This window comes from Limulus polyphemus, unplaced genomic scaffold, assembly GCF_000517525.1.
Source record: "Limulus polyphemus unplaced genomic scaffold, Limulus_polyphemus-2.1.2 Scaffold386, whole genome shotgun sequence".
Taxonomy (NCBI): Eukaryota; Metazoa; Arthropoda; class Merostomata; order Xiphosura; family Limulidae; genus Limulus; species Limulus polyphemus.
In genome coordinates, this window is record NW_013665996.1 from 53,607 (window position 1) to 66,529 (window position 12,923).

At 31.0% G+C, this 12,923-nt stretch overlaps 1 protein-coding gene across 3 annotated transcripts in view; it reads left to right on the forward strand.

The window, feature by feature from the left end:
* The window catches only part of LOC106457887 (peroxisomal membrane protein PMP34-like), a 55,008-nt gene that overhangs the window by 36,715 nt on the left and 5,370 nt on the right, over positions 1-12,923 (forward strand). For 2 of the 3 annotated variants that reach the window (XM_013917337.2, XM_022383946.1), the window contains exons 6-9: positions 2,283-2,431; positions 4,757-4,855; positions 8,935-8,993; positions 10,754-12,908. In XM_013917337.2, coding sequence (XP_013772791.1) covers positions 2,283-2,431; positions 4,757-4,855; positions 8,935-8,993; positions 10,754-10,901 — 455 coding nt within the window. In that variant the 3' untranslated portion in view covers positions 10,902-12,908. The remainder of the gene's footprint in view (positions 1-2,282; positions 2,432-4,756; positions 4,856-8,934; positions 8,994-10,753; positions 12,909-12,923) is intronic. The other variant, XM_022383945.1, reaches the window with a different exon arrangement.

The following is a 12,923-nucleotide window of genomic DNA, read 5'->3' on the forward strand; positions in this document are numbered from 1 at the left end:
GGTTATTCAACTGTATATATAAAACCTAAAAACTTATTTCGTTTCATATCCTCCACTTGCAAAATTTTAAAAGGCTTAGCAATCTACATCAAGTAGCAACTGAGTACAAAGGTCGTAACTAGAATAGATAATTGTTTGCTTTATTTCTTTATTTGCTCCTCTATGTTTTAAGAAAAATAAGTTTAAGAACTTATTTCTAAATAATAATAATCTATATACATAATGTGTGATAATGGAAATGTGACTGTATTTTACAAAATACTAGTCTACAAAAACACAGCCAAGACAGGTCACTTTGTAAAGACTAAAGGTCAGTTTTATATTATTGGATATGGTAACATGAGTGCACGTGTGCCACGTCATTGTAACTTCTATATTGTTAGCCAGGCATGGTTGAAAGGTCAATATAATAAAAATAATAAATATATATAAATGTATAATGTTATGAGATTTAAGATATTTCATTTAAATATTTATGTTTTTGTGTTATAATTTGTGTTCATTCTAGAATGAAAGAGGCATAATTTCTGTTTATTTCCTAATTTTTTATGGTGGTTGCAAGATCAGTCAAATTTACCAAACCTGTACAGAGATTAGTTACTGAAAATAACAGATAAAATATAAAGTTTTTTCTTAAGAAATGTTTGATAACTATCTGGACATCATAAAGATTTTGCATGTGAAGTTTAAATTTTCTGATGCACAAAAGTATTTTTAATCTTAAAATGAAAATTACTTTTCATGTTGGACAGGCAACATGCAAAAAGAAAAAATAGACATGAAAACAAACATTGCTTTACAAACCTTAAGACTTAATAAAATAATTTGATATTTTGGGTATGAAAGCATTGTAATGTTTATTGATAATCTGCCAAATTTTGTTAACATACGCTTACTAATTTAAAAGTTATAGCATGAAAACTATAACAAACATAACATGGTTATGGTAGGTAACTGCAGAATATTCTTATGACTTAAATCTGTATTGAATATTGTTTCTATATCAATCCCTATCAACAATATACGTAAATAAATTGGCTAACTGACTTAATTATTTCCAATTGCAACTGTGACATGTTGTAAATAAAACTTTATTATTCTTTTCAGTGATAGTATAACATTTTCTTTATTAAACTATCAATTTATTTTGATTTAGAGAAGATCAATGCAGGATTCTGCACATTTTAAAAACAAACATAATAGTGACCATGTTGTGGTACTTATTTGACATTGGGTATTTTTGCCAAGTAGGAAATATCTAAATTATCTTTAGAATAAAATTGTGGCAAAATACGCAAATGATGACCTTCAAAATGGGTCTGTCGTATGAAACAAGGAGTAATTTGAAAATTACATAAGAAAAAATAACTTCTATGTTAGAATAATGTAATTATGAAAGTTGCACACATCTTTTTTTTTTGCTTGTTTGCTTATATGAGTATGTGAATAAGAGGCATGTACTAATCAATTAATTAAATGATTTAATTAACTAATGAGCCCATCAATTAATCACTTAGTAAATATCACTTATTGCCTAGCTCTATAAGAAAAGGTGTACTATTAGTCACATTTATTTATTAACAACATTACTAATTAACCAAACATATGCCTTGGATAAAGGCATTAGACAAATTAATTAATATTAATAGAAACAGTTATAAACAAAATTAGAGTAACAGTAACAATTTAGTTAGAAAATAAATATAGATCTTCAATTTTAACAAAAGTTAAAGAAGAGAGAGAGAGAGAGTGGTAAGAAGTGCATCCATTATTTGAAATAATACTTTTCTTATGTTTTGTACACTAGGCATTCAGCTACTTTATACTTCACCAATTTACAGAAAGGGTTTGTACGTATAAAATTTTCATAGTATGTGTGTTTTTTTTTTTAATACAGCAACTTTTGTTTAAGTAATGAACATTATGCAAATCAGAAGATTGAATTTGACATTTAATGTGTGATTATTATTCAAACGTTTTTGAACAGTTTCTGTTAACAAGACAAGGCAAATCTGGCACTGCTCGAATGCCACCCAATGAACTTTTGATTGGCAGAACTATCTTCAACCTCATGGCTTGCGAACAACCCTTTCAACCTTCAAATACAACCCTACTTTATTTTAAACCACAGAAATCTGGTCACCTTAAAACTTTAAAGTTTTTTAGATAAAATATATCTTTTAACCATAATTTTATGTTGCTGTTTTGTAATGATGTGAATACTATTTTGTTTGTGCTTTATTTATTGCTTAGTAAAAAAAATTGTTTAAATGTGTTTCCAGATGGCTTGCTAAAGATTTGCAAAGAAGAAGGAGTGGGAGAACTTTGGAGTGGAACATTGCCTTCTCTGATGTTGATCATTAACCCAGCAGTTCAGTTTATGGTATATGAAGGATTAAAACGTGAATTTTTACACTCGCAAGATACTAAGGTAAAATAGTGGTTACAGTGCAATTCATGTGTAAGATTAAAATGTGAAGTTTAAGATCACTAAATACTAAGGTAAGATGGAGGTTACATTGCAGTTTATGGTGTACAAGCTGATGTACCTCTGCTTTGTCCAGGTTATGAACTTAAAAAATTGGAGTGGATACTTTGATAAATAACACAAAAATCCTAACTTTCACACAGTTTATTTATAACATAATATATTATTACAGTATTCATTATTACCTCATCAAAAGTTTTGTATGTGCTTTAATAATTCACTATGTATATACTTAAAATATGGTATACACTGTGCGATGGTCAAAATGACTTTGTAGGAAGAAGTAGTGGCCAAAGTGGTAGCGGTAGGAGTACTTTCTGTTACCCAATTTCAACACCCAGCTCTTAATGTCCTTCTACAGTGTTTCATATGATTAATTAATTGACTGCCATTTGCCTCAGAAGTGTCTTATGGGTCAAAGTTGAAAGGTCACGAGTCAAAATAGGAAGTGGGTATAACTCAAGAAATGGGTCTTCATATAAGCTTTATTGTGGCTGTTGGAGTAGAAACTTCAGCGGAGTTTATGTATTATTGCAATAGCAGCAGATATTGTTTTTCATTCCATTCCTCCATAGAGAGTGCTTGTGCACTCTGTTATTTTTGTGTGCCTTCACCGCCACACTGTGTGAAAATGTAATTAAGTTTTTTGTTTTGGTGTAAGGACGTTGCACCAGCTATGAATATAGTTACCATAAACTTACGTAAAAGATAATAAATGCCCAATAACAGCAATAATGGGGGATGGAGGAGGTTGTGAACCCCCTTTAACATGGCCTTTGTTCCAAACTTGTTCGAAGTTTGTTTGAGATTGTCCTAGCAACTTAGGAGTAACTACGTAATGGACAGACACACAGAGTTTTGGGCTTTATATATATATAGATTAAGAATTCAAACATGAAATTAAGATTATATTTAAATTAACAAATAACTTCCTCATTTGTGGCACATTGAATATTCTCTTTGGTTATTTGTATTGTACAATAACACGTGCTAGTTTCTACTGATAGGTACAAAACTTGTTTAATAAGCATATTGGTGTAATACCTTTTTTAAAATAGTTTAATGAATATGGCTATACACCAGATAAAACCTAAACATTAATTATTATTAGTTTGGATGATAGCCTTATAAGTCACTTGGACAATGTTATTTATTCATTAAATGTCACAATGCCTCAACCTGTTTCTGATACTTAAATGTTACATGTCCAATGGCTATATCATATACTAAAATTTTAGTAATAAAAATTATTTTAATAATAAGTAAAATATATTTGTTTTCTGAGGAATACAATCATTGTGTATTTATAAATTGCTCAGAAAAAATTTGGCTTTGTATGTTAAACACACACACACACACACACACACAAATATATCCATAAAGGTTATTAAAAGATTCCCTGAACATTGTGTGTTTGTATGTATTTAAGCACATCTGATCCAAAACATAACTTAGTGTAAAATCTGTAGTTTTAACGTGCAACACAAAAGGATTAATATGTATGGTAAGTACGTGTTAAATTATAAATCATTTGATAACAGCACAAAATTATTTAGCTTATACTGGTGTGTAAGGAAAACATATTAAATGTAGTTATTTTAATGACATTTGACACTAGAAGTATCATTTTCTAAGACAGAATTATTAGTTTTCTGAAACAAGCTGAAAAGTATGTTATAAAAATGGCAATAAAAGTAAGGTTAAAGTTTGGAAAATTTATCCATTAATTTCAAAACCTGTAGCCTCTTTTTTTTAGCATAGTGCCCAAGATGACCAGTTTACTGTCTTAGTTTTTCTCTAGCATATTAAGAATAGGGCTTTGCATTGTCTGGTGGTTAGGATGCTCGACTTGCAATCTGAGGGTCACGAGTCTGAATCACCATTACAGAATATGCTTGTCCTATATGGTTGCCAACTGGACTAGCCACCTGGGTGTAAAAATTCATGACTTACATATTATTGGCCGACTTCAAACTGTTGAGATTAAGGTCATCAAGGGAAAAAAAAGTATATTAAGAAGTTACATAACTATCCAGACTACAAAAATAGTGTTAAAAGAATAGTATTGACTATATTTTGATGCCTTAAATTATTATTGCAGTATGTTCCTCATGAAAGTGCCGTAAAGTTTTCATTGTTATTACATCAGATAGATTGAATGTGTGCTTATGATCCATTTCAGTGCTTCAGACCTGTTTGAGGTAAAACAAAAAAACAAGTCAACTGATGCTCCTATATTGCTAATTATCTAAAAACTTCTTGTTCCAGAATCTAAGTAGCACCACCATATTCTTGATTGGTGCCATAGCCAAGAGCATCTCCACAGTCTTAACCTATCCTCTTCAAATAGTTCAATCAAAACTAAGGGTAAGCTATGTTGAAATTGTAAATTCTCTCTCTTATTAACAAATATATTTTAAGGTTTTTTAAAGACTGTTATATCAATGTCAAAAGCAAGTGGCTCCATTTGTTCTTAATTTGGTCCAATGATCCTTTAACCTTATGAAAAGTGTTAGTGTTGAAGCATTAAATTTTCAAAGGTATTTCTGACTGAATTGATTTTAAATAAAGAATACAAGTCAAAGTATTAAATAGGAAAGGTTGTCATTGATAAAAGGAAAAAACTATTTAAATAAAACAGTAAAATAAATCTGTGTTTTACAGTATATAAATTGTATTTGTTTATGAAAAGATATAATAAGCTATATCATAAAAACATTTTCACACTTACAATATTATGTGTAGAATAACACATCTAACATAGCATTAGTTAGACAATAGTTCATAGTGTATCTTCTCCATTCAGTGTAACTGTCTCAATTGACATAACTGTTTTATTCTATTACATGTATATATTAAAAAACTAAAGTATAAGCTCATAAATGTTACTCTGACATTTTTTACTGTTATTTTTTTTCTTGCTGCAATTAAGGAAAAACTATTTTAGTAACATGATGACAGCCAGTGTATCACCAGTGATACATTTAGCATTGATACTTATTGTGCCATTGTATCACTGGCGATGTATTCAGACTATATTTCACCTTGTATGAAACTGATTTGGCATGCAGGGAATAATCTTTATCTTGTCCATTGGTGTCTAGTTTAAGATAAAAACTAAGCATTATGTTGCATGTATCATTGGTGACACATTTGGCATGAATGTGAAGTTACTTTGCTAAAATGATTTGATATTAAGGTGAGATGTTTATAAAAAGCAATTAAACAAAACGTTTTATTGCATAGAAACTTAATACAAGCATAAAAAAAGAAAGGTAAACTAAAGTTTCAATTTCATGCATAATGAAAACATATAATACAAAAATTAAAGTTAAAACAAAGAAGCATTTTGCATAAGAATACAGAATTACTATAATGAAATGATAGAAAAATTAGTTTATGTTTATGAAACTCTTGGAAGTGTTCTAAGCAAAAAAAAAAGGCCTGTTTGGGCAATAAGTGCATTGGGTGGAAACTAATTTTGCCATTTTTTGGCCTTTCTACTTCAGATATCTTTGAATCTTTTCTGGCAATTGTTAGATGTTCTGTATTCTGTTTGTCCTTGGTTTGTCTGTTCTTCTTGCTTTCTTTGTTGTATAGCAAGTAATAGTTCACTACAGCCACATTAAGTAGCAATTTGAAAACTACTCTGTGATACCATTGCACTGTTTTTTGAAGTGGGTTAAAGTGGCTTGCTAGTTGTCAGATAAATCAATGCCTTGTTTGCATGTACTATAATTTTGAATGATATTTGGTTTCATGATTTCTTTCCCTTTGCAATTTTTTGGTTTGTGGAGCTAAGTTTTCCATCTTCTTTGGTTGATAAGAAATATAATTTCCATTTATCTTGCAAAACCCCAATTGCTATAACATTGTTTTACTTGAGAATGCATTTCCCCTTCTTCATTTTTGTGGTATCAATAGATGAATTTTTTCTCAATGTGCTTTGAAGGTGTCTTTTTTTCTTTTTTTTTTAAAGACATTTTTGTGCCAGCTCAACTGGCATAAAAATTATTCACAGTAAGAGTTCTCCCTTCATTGAAATAGCCTTCCATTAGATTGATGCAAACATTGGTTGCCATTGGTGATCCATCACTAGTATCATCTGATTTTCCTTGGTTAACTTGTACAGTTTATGTGTAGCCTCTAAGATCAGTCAGCTTATACATTTTTATGCCATATTTATGGGCCTTCCCAGTCTTCCCCTGAATGGTGCCATGGCTTCATCAATGTCAAGATTTTTACCAGGATGCTGTATTTTTTTTAAATTACCTACATTTTCAATCTTATAAGGACTTGACCTTTGGTTTTGAGCTAACTTATTGTTTGCTGAATGAATAAATTTCAGCAAAATGTGGAATTGATTTCTGGACATCACTTTTGAACAAAACTGGTTGCTGAAAATCACATGCTTATTCCACTAATCCCATAAATATAACTAAACCAAGAAACTTTTTCATTTCATGTTTGTCTGTATCTTTCCACATCTTCAGCTTACCACTACTATTTACACGACTAGACGCTAGAACTTGGTGAGCATTGCGATTAGTTTCTTCAACAATAATACTAACTATATCATCAGTTAAAAAGAGATTGTGATATGAGCATGGGGTTTTGGCCTGTGTTTCTACCCTACACATTACAGGTGAAGAGCTTGTAAAAGTTTTCAATGAACTACCATCAACAGGGGATTTCCATTGGAAAGTAGTAGATGTCATTGCTGGATCTGTAAAAGAAGATAGAAAACTATTTTTGTTGCTTACTTACAGATGAATATGAACTGTTATCGCTGTCACTCTCTTCATTACTTTTAGGCAAATAAGATATATCCTCATCACTGTCATCCATTTCTGTTATATTTATTTCTGTAAATGAAAAAATTAAATTAAGTATACATGATTATTATAGCTTCTATAAAGTCTAGACAATATAAATGGTTTGTGTCAGTGATATATAGTGAATCTGATTTGACCAAGCACTGCCATGGTTACTTACTTATTTATGTAGGTAATATGTACTTAGCTACGTATGTAAGTACAGTAAAATGTGTAGCAGAACTATTTACAATTAATAACCTTGGCAGTGCTTGGGTAACTTAGATTCACTGCATGCCACTGGTTTGTGTTCACCTCTGATACATTGGCACGGAAATTATAAGACAACAGTATAACTGTGCATCAGTGGTGAACAAGCTATTTTTATAGTTCCAAAGGCTTACTGTACTTAAAAAACTTATTTTAATTGTCCTTGAATTAAAAAAAGTAATGTGGCTTCTGTAAATTGCATATGAAAAGTTAGAAATTTGCCACTGACAGTTAATTTGTTAATTCTGTATTATAAATTTTGAAAATGTAGCAGTAAATATCATGACCAATGGACTAGGTCTATTTGAAGAATCTCCTACTAAAAGTTGCAAAGTTCCTTTAGTTTTGTTGCTCAAGACTGAAACAACTGACTGTGAAAAGAGGGTGATAATATTCCTCCTTTTATCATTTAATTTAAAATTGAATCTTAGGATAGAGGAAAATGTATAAACATGACACAATAGTAGAATATAAGAACTTTCATTACGCATCCACAAAATATGGTAAAGATGTGGGATGTTGTGAGCTAGAGCATTCAAATCTGTTTCTTTTCTGTTTTTTTTTAAGCATGTGAGGCCAGCGATGTTGATGTTAAACTCTATAGATGGTGTAACCCCAATGCAGTTTGGGTCTTACTTCTGCCAGTACCTCAATAAACCAGTGCATAGAACATATGATTTATGCCTCGGGGGCTGGATATTTGTTTTGTGGCTGCATTTTTTTTTTTCATTTATTTATTATCTACTTACTTACTTTTCTTTCTCTATAAAATTAAATCTAATTATATATCATATAAGGTTTGGATATGCTGTGTAAAATTCATGCTATCCTCTCTTTAGATGTAACGTTTAAGAAATTATTGTCTAACTTAAGTAATTGTATATACTACAAATATTATCTAGAATTTTTGTATTGATTTATTTTCAGAAGAAATTGGATAGATATTATTATTGAACTTAATGGTTTTTGAGGTCTGGCATGACCTGGTGGTTAGGACACTGGATTTGCAATTTGAGAGTTGTGGGTTTGAATCCCGTCACCAAACATGCTCATCTTTTTAGCTATGGAGGTGTTATAATGTGACAGTTAATCCCACTATTCATTGATAATAAGTAGCCGAACAGTTTGCTGGTGGGTGTTGACTAACTGCCTTCCCTCCAGTCTATCACTTCCAAGTTAGGGACACCTAGTGCATATAGTCATTGAGTAGCTTTGCACAAAATTCAACAAACAGACAAATAATGATTTTTGAGTTTGAAAGTTGCCTATATGTTAGAAACCTTTTGTAAAAATATTCATGTTACTTTCTTAAGAATATGTTATTTTCCTTGTATTTAAAAATATTTCTCATTTCTTTTCAAGTATGGTTCAAGCACTATGAGACAACAGAGTTTTTTTCAACTGCTTATGAGTATTGTCAGGTTTGTAAAAACGTCATTCTGCTTTAATACGTGTGTTTATAAGGGAATATTTTGATTAGAACACTGAAAAATGATGGGTGAAAGAAGGTTGTAGAAATTTAAATTCAGTTAGACTGTATTCATATAATGTTTGGTTTTTCAAAAGTGATATTTGTTCTTGAGTAATTTTTGTTCCTTGGATATCATTATTTCATGGTTTCATCGGTTGTAAAGTACATGAAATAAGATTTCAGATTCGTTGAAAAATCTGTGTCATTACTTGGGATGTCAAAAAGAACCCTTACATTTACATGAGTTGGTTTAAATGTGAGAAATATTACAAATATTTCAAAATGTGTTTCAGTGTAAACGAAATGACATCCATTGACTTTGAAGTACAAAATGATGGGAATGGTGCTGAGGCAGTAACCAATTTCTTTAAAAACTTGTAGGGGACTTCTGATAAACATAAGCCAGCAATAGTGAGGAATAAAAATGCAGATACAAAGGGATCATTTTAATTTTATTAAATAGAATATCAGTTGATTTCAGAGAAATATTTCTTTCACAACCTTCCCCTACTACTTTTGAATAAACAAGATTGCTGGTTAAGTGGATTGAAAATGGAAAACCTTTTTATGAACAGGTTAATAAATGAAGTTGCCAAGTTAGGCTTATTAACTCAAGATGATAAAATTTTGTAATGTCTCTAAGTATATGAACACTTGAATCACAAAGACAGCTTTATACAATTACCAGAACTGTTTAAAAGAGATAAACCTGAACAAGGCAGGAAATAAATGTCTTTGATATTATATTATGGTATCCATTTATGTTAATTAGCCTCAACAAATATATATATGTTATGTTCAGATCAAATATGAATTTAACTCTCTGCGATATTAGAATTTAATCCATTTGTCTGATAGTGGACTACACATCAGCAGTATTAATTAACTTATTCTATTAGAATCAAAGAAGACAATATTTATTTCAGCATATCCTTTCTGAATTCAGTGGCTGTTGTTGTTTATAGATACTCAAAATATTCATACAAACCTTCCTTAAAACACCTTTACTGAGAAGTCAGATACATTGGGTTTTATAAAATAGTACATATCATGTTAATATTTTTATATTTCAAGTAAATTTATTGCTTTTTTGTTATGGTATCTGATTTCATTAATATGTAGATTTATGTCACCTTTACATCAGTAAACAGTTCATAAAATATCAGCTTTTTGTAGGAGAAATATAAAACACTTTACAGATATCAGTAATATTACCAAGAAGTTAATGTTTTTTTATTGAGTCAGACTTTCTGAGTGATGAAAACATATGCTCGGATGTGTTGCATGTAATATCACTATATTCCATTGATTTTAAGCATATTTTATTGAATGTGTGTGGTGTTTGAATTGTTCTACACTCACAATGGATAAGTTATATTTATGTAAGTACTTGAAGAAGAAATAACTCAATATTATGTGTGAGAAAAACTTACATAATTCATAATATATGTGATGCTGTCTTGAAATATTTATTCAGTTATAAACTTAACTAACTTTCACATCAAGAAATTGTAGTTTCAGTTGATTAATGTTCATCTATATTAACACTACTGATACATCAAGCTCAGCTTTTATACACAGTAACATAGATAAAAATATGAACATTACAAAAGTACAATGACAAGATTAAGCAGTTTTGTTTTCTTTTGTAGCACAAGAATATTCTCAATTACAAGCATGTTAATAACATTTTACCCTTTCTGGTTTTAGGTCAAAAGGAATAAGAGGAGTTTATAAAGGATTGGAAGCCAAGTTGTTTCAAACTGTTCTTACTGCTGCACTGATGTTTGTATGCTATGAAAAAATTGCAGTTTTTGTGTTTTATCTCTTGAAAGGACCTGTTAAAAATCACCAGTAAAATAAAGCCAGTCATAGTAGCTGTACTGTTACTGTTAGAGTCCTGGCTTGGAGTGTGGCCTTGCCACATGCATCTTTCTGTATACGAGTTGGCATTGAATGTCAGTTATGTAATTTTTAATACCATAAAACTTGAGGATTTAGGAGGTTTTCAGGCTTCTACAGAGTTTATTTATTTCTTAACTCTTTTTGTTGTGGTGTACACTCATATTTCATGGCAATATAGTGTATATTATGAAATATTTCTGTAAAAAAAGACTTGTGGGTTGAACTTTGTCTCAGTTCACATCCATTTGATTGTAGCTGAATTTGTTCCATCCTAGACTGTATTAGGAATTAATTAGGACACCCATCAAATTTGTTTTTAAAAGGCAACAGTAGTTACATACTTGAACTAGATGCAGCACATACACAAAATGGTACAAGTACTGTTACTTGTAATGAAATAACTGTATAATCATAAATACTTATGAGAAACTTAGTCTTCAAGAAGATTGTATGTAGCAATTTGTCTTATTTCTCTAGCATGGTTTACCTACAGTACCATACTTCACAGTTGATTCTAAACTATGGAGATTATACAATTTGTCTTAATTCTCTAGCACGGTTTACCTACAGTACCATACTTCACAGTTGATTCTAAACTATGGAGACTATACAATTTGTCTTAATTCTCTAGCACGGTTTACCTACAGTACCATACTTCACAGTTGATTCTAAACTATGGAGACTATACAATTTGTCTTATTTCTCTAGCACGATTTACCTACAGTACCATACTTCACAGTTGATTCTAAACTATGCAGATTATACAATTTGTCTTAATTCTCTAGCACGGTTTACCTACAGTACCATACTTCACAGTTGATTCTAAACTATGGAGACTAAATATTGTCAACAACACAAAATAAGTACTTTTAACACGCATCTCAAATTGAAGATATTGTATAATTACAAGTTTGTCTTTTGAATCTTTCATATGGCAGTATAGGGTTTGTATCTTGTTATTCACGATCTTATACTAATTACCTTGCAGCATTGCCAGTTTCAAGAGCTAATGTTAGAGAATTTTAATACATTACATCTTCTACTTTAGGAAATCACTATGACTGATTATTTGATCCTGGCAGAAGTCAGGAATGTCATCTTTGTCAGGTTAACTTAAAGAGCTATCTATGCATTTGCATTGCTGCAGAAACTTGCTTTTGAAATCCCACTTTCCTCAGTGTTGTAAGACATGTTTAAGGTACAGTACATTGATAACTTATACAACTTCTCATTCTCTGAATTGAGTTTCACTTCTTTCACTCCAATGAGTTCTGTAATTTCTACAAAACAAAAAATTTCCCAATGCCATCTTCAGAATACTGAACATCATCTTTTTTCTTTGCTAACTACTCATCAACCTATCTTTCCTTTTCCTGAGGCTGTTTTTCATCCTTGCCATCAACTTCTACCATTACATCCTGTTCCTTTACACAATTTTCTGGCTGAAACTTCAATCCCTTTTTTTTTGTTTCTGTCTCTTTGTTTCAGAATAGTGTATACACTAAAGATAATTTGCAAGTTCTGGTTCAGTTGTAGTTGTACCAGGTCCACCTGTTGCAGGTAAATAACCAATGACTTACTGTGGGTCTTGGTATACACTTTTTCTGGTTCAGTTATAGCTGTACCAGGTCCATCTGTTGCAGGTAAATAACCAATGACTTACTGTGGGTCTTGGTATACACTTTTTCTGGTTCAGTTGTAGTTGTACCAGGTCCACCTGTTGCAGGTAAATAGCCAATGACTTACTGTGGGTCTTTGTATACACTTTTTCTGGTTCAGTTGTAGCTGTACCAGGTCCACCTGTTGCAGGTAAATAACCAATGACTTACTGTGGGTGTTGGTATACACTTTTTCTGGTTCAGTTGTAGTTGTACCAGGTCCACCTGTTGCAGGTAAATAACCAATGACTTACTGTGCGTCTTGGTATACACTTTTTCAGGTTCAGTTGTAGTTATACCAGGTCCACCTATTGCAG